The sequence below is a fragment of the Mastomys coucha genome, unplaced genomic scaffold, assembly GCF_008632895.1.
Source record: "Mastomys coucha isolate ucsf_1 unplaced genomic scaffold, UCSF_Mcou_1 pScaffold6, whole genome shotgun sequence".
In the NCBI taxonomy this organism is placed as follows: domain Eukaryota; kingdom Metazoa; phylum Chordata; class Mammalia; order Rodentia; family Muridae; genus Mastomys; species Mastomys coucha.
In genome coordinates, this window is record NW_022196912.1 from 71498295 (window position 1) to 71518674 (window position 20380).

At 38.8% G+C, this 20380-nt stretch overlaps 1 protein-coding gene across 1 annotated transcript in view; it reads right to left on the bottom strand.

Annotated features, from left to right (window-relative positions):
• The window catches only part of Slc25a21 (solute carrier family 25 member 21), a 465218-nt gene that overhangs the window by 42040 nt on the left and 402798 nt on the right, over window positions 1-20380 (bottom strand). Inside the window, exons 4-6 of the mRNA XM_031357304.1 lie at window positions 17619-17685; window positions 11954-12013; window positions 7734-7841 (exon numbers count right to left, since the gene is read on the bottom strand). Of these exons, the coding sequence (XP_031213164.1) occupies window positions 7734-7841; window positions 11954-12013; window positions 17619-17685 (235 nt within the window). The remainder of the gene's footprint in view (window positions 1-7733; window positions 7842-11953; window positions 12014-17618; window positions 17686-20380) is intronic.

The following is a 20380-nucleotide window of genomic DNA, read 5'->3' on the forward strand; positions in this document are numbered from 1 at the left end:
AGTATGGGATATAGAAGAGTAAATATGATAGATAGGAGTAAGTATGTAAGGATAGAAGTAAGATGTAGAAATAGAACTAAGAATAGTAGAAATAGTAATAAGTAAGATGTAAGAAGCAAGATGTAACTAATAAAATGTAGGTAGAAATAAGTAAGATGTAACAAGCAAGATTACAAGGATCCTAATAAAACTGCATGGGGAAGAGCTCATTGTTTGCCTCCTTACTTCCACTGGATGGGTAAGGCGGCTTACAACTAAGTAAGCTGATTTTGTTCTGGTGACTAGAGGCAGCTGTTCAATATTAATGGGTACAATATTTCATGATAAATCTGTCTCTTCTTGAACTAAAGGGTTTATATGGTCAACTCATGCCCACAAAGAGTTATCAGTGGTTCAGGCCTACTATCTGCCAGACTTATGTGAAGATCTCTCTGTATATAACCACATTTCAGCTATCACAAAAGCATGCTATAATATCTACCACATTTATTAAACCATTACTATACACACATCAAATTAGCAGTTTCATATATCATATACATTTAATTGCATACATTTGTGTAATTCAGCCTTGCTACACCAACATGGACATTTTAATATTCTGTGTACCAGAAGAGTAGGAAATACGAGGGTACCAGGTAGACTGAGAAGTCTCTCCAGGGTATGCTTCTAACCTCTACACAGAAATGCCTTGTTTCAAGAAAGATGGACTGACAATCCCTCATGCCAATGAGGGAATTCAAGTACTATGTTCAAGGCTAACCTGTTAGGAAATGGCACAAAGCATTGTGGGAGCTTTCCTGTGTATCTTCCAAACCATGGGCCAGCTTTGCCTTCTCTCAAATTAGCTTCCCATTCTCATTATATACATTCTGCAACAATTTACTCACAAGGTTTAAACTTGGTTAGAAATTAGTGCAGGGAAAATTTATAGTAAGAATGGGCATTCTTACTATAAATGAGGTTATGGAACCTGAATTATGCAAGATTGAGTCCCAAGGTTGGCCAGTAAGCCGTTCTTACCCAGTTAGCAGCAGAGTTCTCCAAAGGTGGGCCTGGATCTTTGCAGAGACATTATATGAATTTTTTTTGGAATTACACATTTTCCTTATGCTTTTCTGAATTTGTTTTTTTTTTTCTTTTTTACAATGAGCAGGTAGTATGTTTAAAAGCAACTGTTCACAGAGAAAATGTGAGTACATTTCACATCAAGACTTTCAACTATTTATAAAAGTCCTTGACTTAAACATTTAGCTTTATTTACCTCATTTTAGCCCCCTCTTTAAAGCTAACAAATTAGTTTACAGTGATTTATTTAGACATTCACTGTTTTATGTGGAAGCAACTACCCATATTGGCCACTGAGCACTTGAAATACTCTAGTTGAGTTGCAAGCAAAAAATATGCAAGTTTTTAAATTTTAATAAGGAAATGATATTATATAGCTTTTGCACTGATTAAGTGTTGAAGTGAAAATAGTAAATGAAATGAAATGAAAAAGTAAAACAAAAAATCAAGTAGTTCTCAGGGATTAGGAGAGAGGGACAGATGGATGGAACAGAAAGGAATCACTGAAAGCATTCTGTGCTGTGGGGGTTTGAATGAGAATGACCCCCATAGACCTATATATTTGAATTCCTAGTCACCAGGGCATGGAACTATTTGAGAAGGATTAGGAGATGTGGCCTTGTTGGAGTGGGTGTGACCTGTGGAGAAAGTGACTGGGAATGGGGAGAGGCCCAGCCCCCTCCCTCTCTTGCCTGCCATTGTTCTCCCTGCCATGATGAAAATGGACTATAATCTATAAGCAAGTCCCCAATTAGATGCCTTTTTCTATAATTTCCCTTAGTCATGGAGTCTCTTTAAAGCAATAGGATAGAAGCAAAGACTCATTACGGTTTTATTCACATCTGTGTGTGCTTATGATTTATGTGTGTATGAATGCACAGTCATGTATACGGATATGTCTGTGCTACAGTACATGTGTGGAGGTCAGAGGGTAACCTCAGGGATTGATCGTCGCCTTCTACTTTATTTGACAATGTTTCTTCTGCTACTGTTTCACATGCCATTCTACTCATGGTCTCGCATCCCATCTCATCACAGGAGTGCTGGGATATGTGCTACCATGTCTGGCCTTATATGAGTTTTGGGAATCTGAATTCAGTGCAGCAACTCTTTACCCAGTGAGTCACCTCTCAAGCCTGAGTATCATATTTTTGTGGTAAACACATGTCACAAATTTATCTAAACATATAGAATAGACAATACCAAGAATGAGCCCTACTGTAAGCTACACCCTTTGGATGGTGATGTGTTGATATAGGTTTATTAGCTGTAATGAATTATTCTGGTGGGTGATGTTGACAATAAGGAAGACATTCAGATAGAAGGGTTGATTTTTGTTGTTTCTTCTATTAATCTAAACTTCTGAAATTGATCTAAAAAGATAACTTTCTAAAAATACTTTGGATATATTGGGTTATGTAAAATATGTTATTAAATTAATTTCCCCTGGTTCTCTTCATTTTTATTTTCATCTTGCTACTAGGAAATGTGGCTTGAATTATGTTTCTATTGAGCCATCACTGACTGCCCTAGAGTCTGGATTACTATTTGTGCTTTTACATATTTCCATTTTGTACAGAAAGATAAACTTTCTGGGTATTTTATTAAAAGTATTCATCATTTTATACTCAGATAGCTAAAACATTATTAGTTACTGTCTTAGTTAGGGTTTTATTACTGTGAAGAGACACCATTACCTAAGCAACTCGTATAAAGAAAACATTTAATTGGGGCTTGCAATTTCAGAGATTTAGTCAGTTATCATCATGGCAAGAAGCATGGCATCATGCAGGCAGACACAGTGCTGGAAATAGAGCCTTGAGTTCTACATCCTGATCCAGCAAGGAGGAGACTGGATTCTATACTGTGGAGCTTGAACATAGGAGACCTCAAAGCCCACCTCTACAATGACACACTTCCTCCTACAAGATCACACCTACTCCAGCAAGGCCACACCTATTCCAATAAGGCCACATCTCCTAATAGTGCCATTCCCTATGGGCAAAGCATTCAAATACATAAGTCTATGGGGGCCATACCTATTAAAACCACCACAGTTACAGAAAATTAGATTTCATTATTATTTTTACTATATCTTTAATTTTATTCATTTTTAATATCCTGACTGCAGGACTCTAATATCTAATATCCTGACTGCAGTTTACCCTCCCTCCCTTCTCTCCCAGATTCACACTGCCTCAATGTTCCCACAGAAAGGAACAGATCAAACAAATCAAAGGGACATCAAACAAATACAGCATAACAAGCTAAAATAAGACCAGGCATATACCATCACATCAAGGCTGGACACAGCAACACTGTAGAAGGAACAGGGTTCCACAAGCAGGCAAAGGGTTAGAGACAGCCCTCACACTCACTGTTAGGAATACCTCAAGCTACTGAGCCATAACATATATGCAGAGGTCCTAGGTCAGACTCCTATATACACCCTGATCTCTGCCAGCCCCCATAAGTCCTGGTCAGTTGATTCTGTGAGCTATGCTCTTGTGGTATTCCTGACCCATCTGGTTCCTCTGATGCCCTTTCTTGCCTCCTCAGCAGGATCCCCTGAGCTCTGCCTAATGTTTGGCTCTGGAACTCTGTGTTTACTCCCACCAGTTGCTGTATGGAGTCTCTCTGGTCTCTCTGATGATGACTATACTAAGCTCCAGTCCCAGAACACTCTGAAGGCAGGACAAGCTGAAGGTCTAAGGTTTTGTGGGTGGGTTGGTATCCCAATCCCTCCACTTGAGGCCTTGACTGGTTACAGAGGATGGGGGGGGAATTTAGGCTCCATGTCCCTCATTACTAGGAGTCTTTTTTAGGGTTACTGTCATAGATGTCATGAAGTTTTCAGTGTGCTAGGTTTCTACCTTGTCCCCAAATACCCCAGCCCCCCAAATTTGCCTTTGTCTCCTTCTGCCCTTTCTCCACCTCCTCCCCTCTTTGCATTCTCCCAGCCTCAGTAGACTTCTTGGCACTTTCATGTGAGATGAAATTCTTTTTCCTCCCCATCAAAACATTTCCTTCCACTCTTGTGGTTTCCTATCCAGTTTCTCATTTATACCTGTATTTGTAAGCACTAGATTTTAGTGTTTATGTATGAGAAAAAAACATGAGCTTTTTGTCTTTGAGACTAGGTTACCTCAGTTAACATGATTCTCTCTAAATCTATTCATTTTGCTCAAATTTTCACAATTTTGGATTTCTTTATAAACTAAGTACAAATCTCCCTATTCATACACACCACATTCTCATAAGTATTCTTTTCTTGGTGGTATCTAGGTTGGTTCCATTTCCTCGCTGTTGTGAATAGCACATATAACAAATGTTGTTGTGCTACTGTGTCTGTGCTGGTTTGTAGAGTCTTTTATGGGTATGCCCAGGAGTGGTGTTTGGGGTCACATTGGCACTCTGTTTTTAACTTTTTGAGGATCTGGCATACTGATTTCTGTAGTGGAGATACTAGTTTACACTCTCACCAACAGTGGATAAGGATTCCTCAGAATATACTCCAGAAGTATAGTGACAAATAAGCATGGCTACAACATAAAATCAGATAGGTAGAACAATAGAATCGATGAACAAGAGATAAACCCATATATCTATGACCAAAGAGTCAAGAAAAAAAAGACGGCACATCAATAAATGGTGCTGGACTTTGCCAGCACCAGTTCTGCGTATGATGCAGAGACTCATGCAGGCAGAGCATCTGCACACAGAATAAAACAAAAATGTTAAAAACAAAACGAAAGGGTGTAATTTAAAACTTTAAACTCTGCGACTTCTATAGGAAAATATGTGGAATACCCTTGAATATGTGTATGTACATTCAATAACTTTCTGCATAAAACTCTCCTGCATAAAACTATAAAAATAGTTCTAAAAATCAATGAATGAGAATATACGAAACTAGAAGTTTCTGCATAGCAAATGAAACTATCAGCAGAGAATAGGAAGCCTGAAGAATAGGAGAAAGAAAACCTCTTCTCTAGCTATATTTCATACAGGTAATAGAATATAGAAAAACTTATAAAAATTAAATATCTGCCAGTCAGTAATGGGATGGTGAAATGAACAGTGTGTTAAAAAAGCCACAATTTGTCAATAAATATTTTAAAAATATAGTGGCATAAATATTATGGGGGTAACTAAACACTTTCTTGTTGGATTTAAGACCTGTGTTGCATAAGGAAACCCATGCTTGCCACTGTAAACCTCCAATGGGCCCATGGTTGGGAAGCTCACAGGCCCGATGGGTGAATCTGCTACCACTTGTAGAATGTAGCTTTCAGACTTCATCAGACTAATTTCTTTGTGTAGACTCTGGTTAATGGAATTCACAGTTGGTAGAAGCTCAGAGCATAATTCTCAGTAGAATGCTCCGCTAAGAAAAGGGCATCTATATTCCATCCATTCTCAAGCCTTGGGAACTATCATGGAAGACAGGACAGAAGGATTTTAAGAGCCAGAGGTTTGGGAGGATAGTCATAAAAGTGCCTTCTGGACATGACAGGACTCTCACGTCCCTGAACTCACAGCAGTTGTGGCTGCCCACAGATACCTGAACAAGATCAAACCAGTTAACATTGTAGCATGGGGTAGGAGGAGGTTTATGAGCCCCCACCCCTAGCTGAGGACCTATGGGCAGTTGATGACTTATTACATGCTTGTTACCACTCACTGCTAAGTACATTTTCAATTTGTTTTATACTAACTAGAAAGTACCACATCCAAGTTAAACTTTAGCTCAGATCCTGAGTTACTGCGAGTAAATGCTGATCTAGATCACCTATATGATGATCATTTTGTTAAATTCTGATTTGTCAACATTTATGAAATATTTTATAATGCAGCAAGTAAACTTTATCCTAAGTAAATATGAGGCAAGGTTCAGCTTGGTAAATTCTGCAAAATAAATGACTCTGCGTGAGCTTCCTCTGTACTGAAATACACAAGCAGTTTACACAGATGGCACAAAAGGACCTGGACTGACTGTGCTCACATGCAGAACGTTTTTGTATTGAATGGGTATGGTGCATACCATGCTCAGGCAAAGGATTGGCATGTGCAGCCTGAGTTCTTACCTGGACTCAAGGCAGACTCTCTTTGGGAGCCAGAGAGACAGAAAGAGCATTAGGAATAAACACAGTGCTATGGAATTCCATATTTTTATTCTAGTGAGTATTTCATGGTACTCTTCCCCATTTTTGTTTCTGTGGTACATATCGCCTGGACAAAGGCCTCCAGCTGAAAACCTGTTAATTCCTTGAATCCACTTGCTCTGGGACAAGGTTCCTCACAGGCAAAATGAAGCATTGAGTGGTGATCACCAAAATGTTCTCCTTGCTGGTCAGTTTCCTACTCTAATAAACTACTTCTTCTTGGGCTGATTTCATGGGAACTGTTTTAGATGCTGCATGTTGTTGGGGACATTTGAAAAGGACCCCTCTCCTTTTCTATTCCTAAGCTTCACCTTTGTTTTCTCTTAAGCTAGGAAGATTGGAAAACAGAACATAAACAAAAATCTGGGCTACACTGAGAGTTTTTCAGACGTTTCTGGTGTTCAGAAAACCATTGAAACTAAAACCAAAACCAAAACCAAAATAAAACAAAAACAAAAACAAAAAACCCTAAAAAAACCAAAGCCCCAAACCCCTAAAACAAAACATAATTTTTTGGATTAGATTGCGTTCATCTGAGTAGATACCATCTGGTACAACAGCCCTACCCTTCCCCAGTCTCCGCTGCTCCAGGTCTTGGCAGGAACAGGTGAGTAGGGCCCCTTTATCCCAACCCCCCTGCCAAAGAAGCTGTCAGGGAACTCTCAGGCATTATCAGCGGGCAGGAAGTGGGCTGCTGCTGATGGGGTCTCCACCCATTACCAGCTGCTTATGTAGTAGGCATAAGAATCCAGGTCGGCAGATACCCCAGACCAATTCATACCACATGCTGCCCACTTAGGGACTTAAATTGCTAGAAAGGGATCTGGAATGTTATTCCCCTTGTTTTCCCCATGCTTTGTGTTTAGAATCAAAAAGAATACAGCAGGAACAGTCAGATTTGGCAGTGTAAAGGGAATTATTAGGTAACTAGAAGGAAGTGAAGGCAGAGCACACCAAGAGAAACTGTCTACGTGGAACACTGTGTATCACTGATTAGATGTCAAGACCCATCATTGTGCGAGTGGTGACGTCTATGCAGGCTTCAACACTTGCTCATTCAGATTTCACCCAAAGACAGCTTTGACAGATTATCAGAAACTTTTGGGGAGGGGTATGGGTGGGGTGGAGAAAGAAATGAGCTAACTTAAAAAGAAGACTTCATCTTTCTAAAAGCACAACAATGCTATCGCCTCAGTGAGTTTGCTGCGGCTGTGGTGTGAAAGAAAACTTAGGGGGAAACTCTAGTAGGTCGCTATAACCTTCGTTAGCACTCCAAAAAAAAAATGTATATGCTTGTTTATCTATCACAACTCAATGCGTTTATGATGCTTTGTGGAAGATATTTGACTTTTTCTTATTCTACTTTTTAAAGAATGTTTTTCTGTGGTTTTATAAGTGTGAGGTCTGGGTTCATAATGTTATGTATGTACACACACACATACACACACACACACCTTTTTATTATATTCCCTTAATAGTAAGAAAACATTAAATGGTTACCTCTGTGAACATGTTCTGATTGACCTGCAAGCCAACTTTTACCACCTCGAAAGGGTTAACCACAACAGCTTCTGTCAGTCCAGATCCTAATCCAGCAATGGGAAATATCTAGAAAAACAAGCCAACCAATGCTTTAAAACAACAGATCACGCCTGTTGGATTCCACATTCTACTTCACATGCAATGCAGCAGAAGTTAGGATGAGAAGGAAGAAACCCCCAAGTGCACCATGCACCATTACTAAACATCTTGAATTCTTGATTAGATGCTGACAATTCAAGGAGAAGAAATTACAGAAGCCACAAACCACATCCTAATGTTTTCAAAATAAAATGTCAAAGCCCCATCAACAATGATGCTTTCCTTTGACAAAAGTGGAGGCTGTTTGATTAGTTAAAGGTGGATCCTAAAACATCTTCATGTATACAATGAAGATTAAATTGTAAAGGAAGAGCTCCATTTTTAAATATCTACTTAGATGCATTTATTGAACAGAACTGCAAATAAATTGTTTATAGGAAGCCAGCTTCCAGGTACATAACTGGAACCATTCAAATGAATAGACATGTTCTTAGAGCTATTGCTAAGGATTATCAACAAACAAAATTATTTTCATTCAGTCTCTATTTCATTCTCAATTCTGAGAATCACAGTCAGGGCCTTTTACACAGTAGGCAAAGCTCTACACTGAGTTATATCCTAGCTGTTTTTTTTTGTTTTTAAAGGAGTGATTTCTCTATTTTTGCACCTAAAAGCTGAGCAATAAAAACTGATTTAAAGATATGTGGGTTGTTCTAGAGGGGGTCCACTAAAATCCAGAACATTTTATCAAAGGATGATTATGTGTCATTTTTTTTTTTTTGATGGGTTGAAGTTCAGCAATATAGAAGCCTAATCCCAGCTCTCGGGAGGCAGAAGAGGAGATCAAGTCTCTCGAGTATGATGCTAGCCAGGTCCTATATAGCAAGTTCTAGGATAGCCAGGGCTACATAAAGGGACACCGTCTCAAAAAAAAAAATCTTAGTAATAGAAAATAACAATTTCATATAATTTTATTCTACACAGAGAACCTAAAAGTTTTCTAGAGAATGTACATTAGAAACAAGGACAAAAATAATTAATAAACACACATTCATACACACCTATATAGACACACACACAGAGACAGAGACAGAAAGTGAGAGAGAGAGAGAGAGAGAGAGAGAGAGAGAGAGAGAGAGAGAGAGAGAGAGAGAGAGAGAGAGAGAGAGAGAGAGAAACTTTCACCTTCCAAAATTCCTTGCTATGGAACTAATTCCAGAAAGCTTAGTTTTTGTATCCAAATAGGAGAGGAATAAAAACCCATGTGAAATGGAGATCTTTTATCTGCTTAATTCATTCCTTTCAGTTTTTGAGACAAGGTTTTTAGAGTCCAGCTTGTCCTTGAACTCTCATAGTGACCCTCCTGTCCCAGCCTTTCAAAAGCTGGGATTACAAACATGGTGCCATGCCTGCCATACCTGGCTTCACATGCTTCTTCTTCTTCTTAGTGTCTCTAATAATTTCAAAATAAGTGTCAAGAAGATAGATGGGGGTAATAAATGTTCTGTGTCTTTAAAGTAGAGATGGGGCTGGCTGCGGGCCACGGGAGGGGGATGCGGAAATCTAGTCTACACCTGAAAGTAGCCACAGAGAGACAGTGGTCAGGAGGAGTGGTCACACAGGCGCTGTCTATGCTGCTGGGGCTGCGCACCAATCATAGAAGTCAGGATCCTCCCTTCCCCTCGACTGTAAATTAGAGATGGTAACTCTGGTTTCTCCGCAGGGGTCAAAGTCGTGCATGGAAGTTCTTTTAAATCGCTTTCCAAACATGGCTTCTCTGGTTTCCCATGGAAAAAGAGGAAGAAGAATGGAGTTGCACAAGGATTCTAGGAGAGATTGACTACTAATGATGTTTTCCATAGATCCCACTTCATTACAATCTTAAGCATAATTTGTATAGGGTAAATGACCAAATATTTTCTCATTTATCTCAGACTTTCATCATGGAGTACAAAAAGCAGGGACGGGGGAGGGGGAAACTGGGAAAGTTAAAATCCAGATGCCAGGTTTTTATTACTCACTACATGCAATCTTCTAAGCAATTCACTTTTTTTGTCCCTCTATAAAGCTTAGCTACATTTGCTGTCAGAACTAGTGTTCAGCAGTCCCTTGTCAAAAGAATTGATCAGATATCAGCAGATCACGTTACTTGGATTGCTGCAGAGACATGCTTTTGCGGTCGGGTTTCCAGTCTCCCTGGCTTTCATGTGAGCACCAGGCATATTTAATGGCTAAATGCCTCACTGTATCAAACAGGAATCCAGAGTAAATGAGTTCAAGGAAAGAAAAGGGCCAGATACAGTTTACCCGAGTTTATTTATAGGAGATGGAATGGCCGAATACTTTTCCATTTCAAATCTTGAGTCAAAAGACCTGCAGTGTCTTACATGGTTCCGAGCGCAGCTCTGAAACAGCCAGCGAGGCATCCAGAGACCACGCTTTATTTACCCCCACTGGGATGACTTTCATCTCCTTTTTCCTCAATTTAAGAATGGTTTTAGGAAAGATACTGTGAAAAATTATATATCTATATCTCTCTCTATGCACACATTTATATATTCATTTATGCATATACATACATACATACATACACACATACATACACACATACATACACACATGCATATTTGTTTTTGAGACAGGGTTTCACCATCTATCTCTAGCTGTTCTAGAATTTACTATGTAGACCAGGTTAGCCTTGTACTTTTGGAAATCCATTTTCCTGCCTCTGCCTTCTGAATGCCAGGATTCAAGGTATGAGCCACCACTCCAAGCTTGGAATTTAAAGCAAAATCATACCCATTTGAGGTCGCTCCTTATAGGAGTGCAGGCCTTGCCGCTGTCCTACTTAGTTAGGAAGCTTTTGTCTAAAAAAGGATTTTTTTCCTAGAGGGTGGAAATGTAAGACTTTTGAGGATAAGAAATATTCTGTTTTGACAGTCTGTCCGTTAGAGTAAACATGCTGAAACAAACTTCATGAGAAAAGGATACATGGTCCCTGATACACAATAGCTTGATATACATCATTGTTGTTGTTGTTGTCGTTGTTGTTTATAATGGTGTGAAAATAAAACACAGTCCACACTTCGGATTTTGATCTTTTTCCAGGCCAGCAGTGCCATAAGAACGCATGACGCTGGGTAGCAGAAATATACTACAGTTCTCAGCTGTCTGTCTCTTCGGGAGAGTAAGCAATCAACTCTTTATAATGTATTCTGCTGCCAAGCTATGGAGCTTGGTGGGTTGGATGTACCCAGTACTTTTGGCTCTGAGTGGTTTTATCAGCAGCAACTCCACCATACATTAATACCTATAATTAAATAGCTAGAGGAAAGAATGTTGCTTTTCCAGTGGAATTTTGAGGTTTTTAACAACCAAACAGGGCTTTTCCCAGGGCTGGGAGGGTCATTAGCATATAGAGTGATAATATGCTGCATCATGGTTTCTTCTGCAGGTTCAGAAGGGGAGGTTCGTGCAGTTGCTTGCTCTCAGGCTCTCAGTGCACACACATTTGGTCAACATAATTTAACATGCTTTATGAAAGGGAGCAAAGTCACCAAGCAGGGGGCAGTGGCACAGGGCAATGGCCAGTCATCAAGTGAACCGTGTGAAATACCTGAGCTGTGTCATTGTAGAACCTCTATTCTCCCTGGCTGAGATGTTTACAGTCATTCCAATAAAAGGCCCCTCAGTCTGCCTCTGACCACAGAGTGATTTTTATCCCAAGTGACTTGAAGTCTTATATTTACTACAGCTTTTGCAACAGCTGGGAAACTGATCTGTTAGGAAATAATCTCAGGCATATTGACTTTTGCATAAATAGATACAAGCAGTGTGTAAGTAAACAAATGCATGTTTTGGTTTCCAAAGGTGAATGTAGCCTCTATTTTATATTCTTGACCGTATCTCATAGAGGCCTTTCCAGACATATCATTATTATCATAAATTCATCACTGAGAGCCATAAAATAGCCAGATTGTGAGTTATTATGAAGATAGCTTTCAACAAGTAGCTGAACATTGAATAACTCAAATTCATATTTTAGTAGCTGGGATTTGGGAATCAAAAGGGTTTTTGTTTCTGGATTTTGCTTTATGAAATAACATTCACACTTAAGTACAATAAATATTCTCACTTACCAGTCCCGGTGATAGTGACATATGTCCCAGAAACTTCTTGTACAGCTCAAAGGTGGAAAACTGAAACAAAACCAAACCTAGAGATTTATAACAATTTCCTGCAACAAACTCTCTAATTGGCTAAAAGTCCCTCAGTAAATCATTACATTAATCAGTCTTTAAAAATGATGAACCATCTAACACAGCTTTTAATCTTGTCTGGGGCAGTTGCTATTAGATCCCATTTTAACATTCACATTTTTCAAATGTAGTTATAATAACTTACAGAAAATCTGATGGAATCCCTTATAGCAGTAAATGAACCATACAACCTCCATTTACCATGACCATTTTCAGTCTCCCCAGACATCAATAGACTTCTTTCTTATGGCAGTGATTCAAAATTATAGGCTCACAGACCTGAAATCCTTGGTCTTGTATGCATTCTTGATGAACCACTTTCCAAGAAAATGCCCCATTTTCAACACATTTGTGGAAGACATCCACTTCTCAGCCTTAACTTACATGTATAATGTTTGTTCTCCTGACAGTTCCATGGAATTTTTAAACATTAAGTGATTGCAAAGATACCATGATAAACTAGGAAAGGGCTCATCAAGTTTATCTGGTCTACCCCCTTGCCTCAGTGAAAGACTGCCCTCAACCTTATTCCTTCAATTAGGATCTTATGAATATGACAATGAAGAAAGGATCATTAATGGAGTGACATTGTTGGCACCTTCAGAAATGGTATTGAGCTGTACAAACACATTTTTTTTTCATGGAAAAATGAAATAATTCCTTCATATACTGTATTTCCCCTTTCTTTCCCTGTACTCTATATTTTGGGAAAGAACTCTGCTTCGGAAGGGTATTTTGTACTTGAGCCCTGAACTGAGTTACTACCAACATCAATGATAGTAAGGTGTATTCTTAGGACCTGTACCATCTTATTCTTAAGAACCAAGAAATGGGATGATAAATCATGCTATTAATTTACAGCCAAGTAAAGTAGGACAAGAAAAAGAAAATCATGAAGTTTGGGGACTAGGTACAGTGTATTGTTAGAAAGAGATGGTTTCCTGGGGACATGACCCCTGGAGTCCTGGGGTAACCTGAGAGTCATTCAGCAGCAGATTGTGTCTTCTTATTCATTTGAAGAATGAGATCATTGCCATGATATTTTAGATGAAGTATGCACATAGCCTTTCCTAGAACAAGGGGTTTATTTGTTCAATTAACTAAATGTTTATTAGATTTCTTCCATTCTAGGTTCTAGAAATACAGTAAACTTAGCATATTCTAGTACTTTCCTGATCCCACACAGGGATGTTTTGATAAGAGAATATTAGGAACCCTAGAATTCATTCTGGAAGAAAAAACACAAAGTAGTCCTAGGGATTTTGTTTGTTTGCTTGTTTGTTTGTTTGAGACAAAGTCTCATTATGTAATCTGAGCTAGCCTAGAACTCACCACTGTAGTGTATGTTGCCCTGAACAACAAACCAGCCTCTCTTCCCCAGCCTTTTGAGTTTTGGGATAATAGATGTGAGCTGCCCTCTTGGCTCTAATATTAGGCTTTATAGAACATTTGCTTCTTTTTTATGACCATCACCATCATTGTTGTGTTTAGACAATCACTTTGCTAGGATTTTGAAGTGAGCAGTATGAAATCTGAAGCCTGGTCATGCCATGTCACTATTGTGAAATCATGAGAATATTGCTTCACCTGTCCAACCATAAACTACTATAAAATGATAGAATTTGAGTAGGATTCCCTGATATAAGATTTAGGGAAAAAAAATTAGTTTCTATGTCTTGCCTTTACTTATGTTAACAGAGGAACCATTCATTGATGCTTAACACATGAAAGTCTACTGTGGTCCAAAAACATGCTAAGACTTTGTATGTGCTACTGCAGTGTATCCAGGTGTCAGTTTTATCAGGAAAAAGGGTGGGGCAATCTTCCTAATGTTGAGACTCTTTAATATAGTTCCTCCTGTTGTGGTGACCCCCCCAACCATGAAATTATTTTCATTGCTGCTTCATAACTTTAATTTTGCTACTGTTATGAATCTTAATGTAAATATTTGTGATTTCTGATGGTCTTAGGTGACCCCTGTGAAAGGGTTGGTGGACCCCAAGGGGGTTGCAATCCACAGGCTGAGAACCGCTGGGGTAGCGTATGTGCTGTGGCTGCATCTCAGTAGTAGTGAATATGCTTTCCTAGCACAGCAATGTCCTTTGTTCAATACCTAGTTAAAAAGAAAAAAAGAAAGAGGCTAGCACGTACTCATGGGCATCATCACTTTAGTTACTATATTGACTTCCTGTCCCATGTATCGTTCTGGAAGTGTTTCCCTATGCTAGTGTTGGGTCCTGAATGTTTTGGGAGGTGATAGGCCTCACGGAAATCTCTATTTCCTTAGTAATCTATTTCCTTAGTGTGAGATGTATTTGTTCAGTGTTTGTTTGTCTTTTTTCCCTATCTTGTTTTCTTCTCAAAGATTAAAGACCAAACTGAAATGACAAGAAGTCTAGGGACATGGACTCAGCCCATAACTCCATCCACACTTATGAGGATTTCCAAGAGGGTGCCTGGGGACAATTCTAGTCTTTTATTTTTTGTCTCTGTTTTTCTTTTTTGTTTTCAAACCCTGCTCATTAACCAACTCATTGAGAAACCTAATATCCTGGATATTCTGTCTCAGCCATAGTTGAGTTGTGTGAGAGAGCCATCATCTGAATCAATGAGAAGTGCTCACTACAGTACTCATCTCTACCCTTAGGGCAGGATCCTTCTGAGCACTCTTCTCATTGCCCTTTGAAAACAGGCTTTCCAGATTGGCTGGCAGGCACAGGGACTGTTGCTAGCCCTGTGTACTCTTAGAGGATCCTCTAATGCTCTTAGATAGTCTGTCCTTTCTTGGGTTGTAGGAGTTCTCTCACAGGCTTATAAGGCTGAACACTTGAGATGGTTTCTCTGAAGTCCTCCCTCCCCCATCTCATCAACTCCAGCAACATTACTATTCCTACAGTCTGATTGAACCAAGGACTGTACTGATTTCTGTCTTTATTTCTTCTCCTTACTTAGGGCCTTAAAAACCCACTGAAGGCAGTACACTGGGACACTCATAAGGTCCATCTTGTTTGTTTCCACTCTCCCAGATGTTATTGTCTTTCATTATGTGATGTTAGTGTCTTGAAGACAAAAACCATTGTTTCAGGTACTTTGCTCATTGCTACTGTTCATGGTGTTGCTCATGTGGGACAGTTAATCTGGTCTTCTTACTGCATCCCAACCAGAAGTGAGGTCTTGACATTCAAGAAACTTTGAATAGTAAATGTGAGGATTTGGAGAAATGGAAGAGATCGTCTCCACATATAAACTCTTTTCCCTATAAATTTCTTCCTGTTTCATTTACTCATTTATAGACCAACTATGTTCTGCACACAGTAGGTATAGAAACACAGTAGGGAACAAGAGGCCTTCACAGTTTATAACCCTCCATGAGTTTGGCTATGGTAAAGAGTCCTGGGAAATCTGAACACAGAGAACATGCTGTCTCTCAGCTCCCAGTGCCTCTGCTCAAGTCTTCCCTTCTGTTCATTGATTGCAGTTTGATTCTGCCTTAATTTTTGAAAGGAGAAATTTAATTTATTTACAAGTCTTACTACTTTAATGATGAGCCTCATTTCAAACAATAAAATATAGACAAGCATATAAATATAAATATAGACAAGTTGCCATTTTCTGATTACAGTAACAATTGTAGCTAAAGTGTTCATCCCAAGGGAGACATACCTGCATGGTTTATGCATGTAGATGCCCTCCCCCCCGAATTTTTGAATATTTTATTCTGAGATAAACTTCGATGACACACAACGAAATAGTTTATGAGGTATGAAATGGTTACAATAAGGTGGTTGCTTTCCTCACAAATCCTAGGATAAATATCTATAAAATGAATGTTTTCATAAATTGTGTTGAAAAACTGGTGTTATCCATCTGGCAAAGATACACTTCACTACAAGTTCGACTTAAAAAGCCAACGTACTTACCATATGTCTCAATAATTTTAAGGTAAAAATCTACTTGCAACAAGATGTCTGGGACACATCCACCGGATCCAGTTGCCCAACAGTTCATCTGTTAACCATTGTTCTGGCATGGAGTACTGCTTTATTATTTTTTTTTCAGAGACTAACTCAGTTTTATAAAGCTCAAGCCTTTTTTTTTTTCTTCTTCTCTTTTAGTAAAAGATTGTTCAACATTGATAAAACTTAATCCTCTTAGAGTGTAAATTGTCTCCAATACATAGCGTTAAGGGAAACGGCTACAGGAAGAAGGCTAATTACAATTCACTTTATTTATACATGGAAAACACTGAACAAATGGATATATTATTCCAGGGAGACAAAGTGACTTTCCTTTTGAACAGGAACTCTGTTCTGTTTGTTTACTTGGGCAATCTTTTATCAAGTGAAGCCATTTCATAATTCAATTCAGCCCTTTTGTGTACTTTGGTGAACTTTTTCCAGATCCTCAACTGCGATTCAGATCCTCGTAATGAAATTTGTGTTGAAGCAATAATACGAGGAAAGCACAAAAAAACCAGGGCAACAAAGACGACACGATTATCGGGAGAGTGTGCTCGGAAGCTTTCTTCTCTGAATTTGAGACCTGAGTTTAAATTCTATTACCTTACTATTTGACATAATGCAAAAGTTTGATGTCTGTGTATACATGTTGGTTACTTCATCATGTTTTTAAACCCAATCAGCCTCTTCATTTACCCAGTAACAGTGTGTAAGCTGCTCCTTCTTGCTCTTCAGGAATATTGAGGATAAAGACTGAGTATGTGAAAAAGCTTTATGTCATTAAAATAAATGGCATAAAGTTGGAAAGGAAGTCTTTAACGTCTATTCTTAGGCTATTTTTATAGAAAGACAAAGCTGCGTTTGGTGATGTCAGTGATGGGGGTGGGTGGGAGAGCCATGCCAGTTAGAGCTACTGCAATTAGGACTTTTGCCTGGAAGAACACATGGGAAACAGTGTGCAGGTTTTTTATTCTTCCAGGGTCTGGCACACACTCACAGTCTAACACTGAACACCAGCAAATAGTGCACAAATCACCAGAGTTACATATTAAAGAAATGGCAGTAAGATTTGTAGGCACCAAAAAGAGAATTTTAACAGGAGATATTAAAGGGAGAAATAAGGTTGACTTGTTAAAAATATTATTTGATAATCATACACAAATAAATAGTCTATTTCATAAGACAGAAACTATTTCAGGATTTTCTACTTCTTTTTCTTTAATATTTATTGCTCCAAATGGACATCTCTGAATTGCTTGAGAAAAGGTCCAAGTGTTTTTTGTGGGCTTGTGATTTAATTATACTAATTTTAGACACTGGATTTTTTTGTGTGTATGTTCCTCATTACACCTTTGCCTGGAAAAAAAAAAACCTGACAAACAAATATGCATATTTGAGAGACAGACCAAGTCTAATTATAATAAGTATTATCCTAAAATTTCTGCATTAAAATTTTTAGTGTTGAAGTTAAGTGATGTGAATTAAGGGAAGTGAATCAAAGCTTCCCTTGAGTACTATGGGTGGCTTGATACTGAAGCTGTCATCGAACTCTGTTTACATTTGGAGGGAAACGACACAGTACTTACCTTGACTGCTCTTTTTGGTGTTTCAGCTAAAATGGGTGGGATAATTCCCTTGTAAAAGCCAAACAACCTATTGGAGAAATAAAATATTTTTATATAAGTAAGGAAATTGACATCAGTCAATTCTGCTTTTGTTTATGAACAAAGAAAATGAATATCCAATCCAGAATGCTAATTATAAAGTTGTAATTCTAGAGTGACAATAAGAATCCTGTGTCTATGCCCTTATGACACCAGGAGGTTGGTTAAGTGATCCTGGGTCTGGATTGTTGAGAGTAACCTGAGAAATGTGGCCACAAGCTCTACCTATAGACATGTGGGCTCTTCTCACTTTAGGGGTTTTTATTTCCTCTGTGTTATGGATCACTTCAAGCTGTTGGAGGCCATGTATTCCCTTAAGTTTGGGAACCAAATGGGATTAAGGTTAAACCCAAACATAGTGGATTGAGCCTTGTGAGGCCAGCAAGGCAGCATAGCCTTTAATTTTCACTTTACTAGTGAGTTCTCTGTCTGTGAGGTTAGGTCTCCCATTCCATTCTTAGTTTGTTATGTGCATTTTGGAACTCCCTTAGTGGAAGGGAAGCAAGTTTGAGGAGGACCAAGTTTAGAATTATGAAGATTGGTAGGGGAAAAGTTGAAGTCCCTTGATGTCAGCATCGAGGCTACTGTGTCTAATTAATTTAGACAAAAATAAATTATGGATGAGTGTCGAAGGTTTCTGATTGACTAAAACTCACCATTTTTTTTCTTACATTTTTGGAGTCAAAATTTTAAACTGTACTGTCCAAGAAGCTTAACATGCCATAACTTCCTTTCACCATGCAATTATAGAAATAGAATACCCTGTTCTATCTTCTGAAGTAACTCATCCTCTTTATGAGTTCCTAAGTGGCTACAAATAAGAGTGAGATCTATGTCTATTTGACATGAGTCAGAAGGGCCTCTGAATGATTCCAATCCTCTCTCCAACTTCCTCAAATGGAGTCTGCTTTTCTTTATGCTTCTAGAACAAAAGATTAAGAGCCTCTTTCAGCTAACCTACCATGTTGTGTTACCCACACCAACACTGTAGCCTCTTGCTTTTATCAATTCATTGACTTAAATGGCACCCTTAAGGAGGGAGCAAAGGGTTGTGTCATAGTTTCTAAATTGTTCGCTCCTCCAAGGTGGGTTGCTGTTGGGATCTTGCCTTCAAGTCCTTTTTGCACATATAACAAACGTTTGTTAAGTGTGACTCCTGATATAGGTTTACTTTGTCCACTGGCTTTTACTTAATAGAGCACATAAGTGTTAGTATTAGAAATAAAGAAAACTCAATTTGAAAAAGTACAAGAATTTGTAAATGGCCACATCCCATTTCATCCCAGTTTTAACTACTGATACGTAAATTTTCACATCAACACTCCCACCTCCTGGTGACACACTCTTGAGCATGAGAGTACAGGTATGGTTTTCCTACTAGGAACAAGTAATTTTTGTGACTGGAAGTTCTATAGCTATAATGAAAACAGTGACTAGTATTGTTCTTTCTGTGCAGGTCTTTCCGTATCTGAAAAATTATTAGTAGATATGAGGGGAAAAGTAAGAGAAACATATAATCAAAGTTTTAAAAAGAAAGTATTCAGGGTAATGGTGGACTTGATGTCCTATATTACAGAAATAGAGAACAGTTTGAAAAGATGCTGAACCAAGACAGTAATCTTAGGCAGCAATGCAGTGAACAGAGTGCATTCTTGAAAGGCATAGTGGGAAGGTACTGGAACCCTCTGTTTCCAGGTGGAAGAACTGGCACCAAGATATGGAAGCCACAAAGGAAGACGGACTTCAGCCAGCTGGAGGTTCTTGGAAATAGTACTTCTAATGGGAAAAACTGTCAAAAGAGTGAATGGCTTTTCTTGAAAAGGGGTAGGTTCTACTTTGACATATGGTCAAGCTGCCTGGATTCCTCTTGTCATGGATACCAGAGGTGGGATTTGGCAATGGGTGGGCCTGATGATTCTCAAGTTTGGCCTTTTTCAATTGTCAGATTCTGTGATCCCAAGAAAAGAACAAGGGATCACAAGAACCTTTCCCTTATTTTAGATGTTTGTCTCAAGTACATCACAGCTTCTCTGGAAGAGGACTGACTTGTAAGTAACACACAAGGACTTCATTTGGAAGAAAATATTAAAAAGAGGTGTAAAGAAGTAGGGAACAGAGAGGCAGCTGGGAGAAACATAAGGGTTTAATGTGTAAAGAGCCAGGAGGTCCAGGGCCCTCTGCTTCATGTTGGCGATGTTCCATGGCTGTGTCCCCCTTCTGTCTTTGCTAAGCTCCTTTTATGTACAGTAGCCTTGTCCCACCATCCTGAACTTTATGCAATACACAGTTTTAATAGGATGTTCTAAGAGATCCTAGGCAACTTTAACTGGTAAATGGGACTCTAGAATCATCCACTTTCCTGCATTGTTTGCATGGACTGTCTACACAACAGTAAGCATGTATCAATGGTCATACCAGCACTGCTTTTGTGGAGAACTACCACACCCAGTCTGTTTAAATCATGGGAACCAACTTATTAACACAGTATGAGACAGCTGGGAGGCAGGGGTTGGTCAGACACCTTGTTCAAATGGACTGAAAATGTATTCTAATTCTTTAGTGCAATTCAAGCTAGTCCTATTTGAGTTTTTCTACAGGAGTTAGAAGTTGGTAGTGAGGTGGTTAACATGTAGAAAAATGCAAATCGATCCATTCCTTTCTCCTTGTACAAAGCTCAAGTCCAA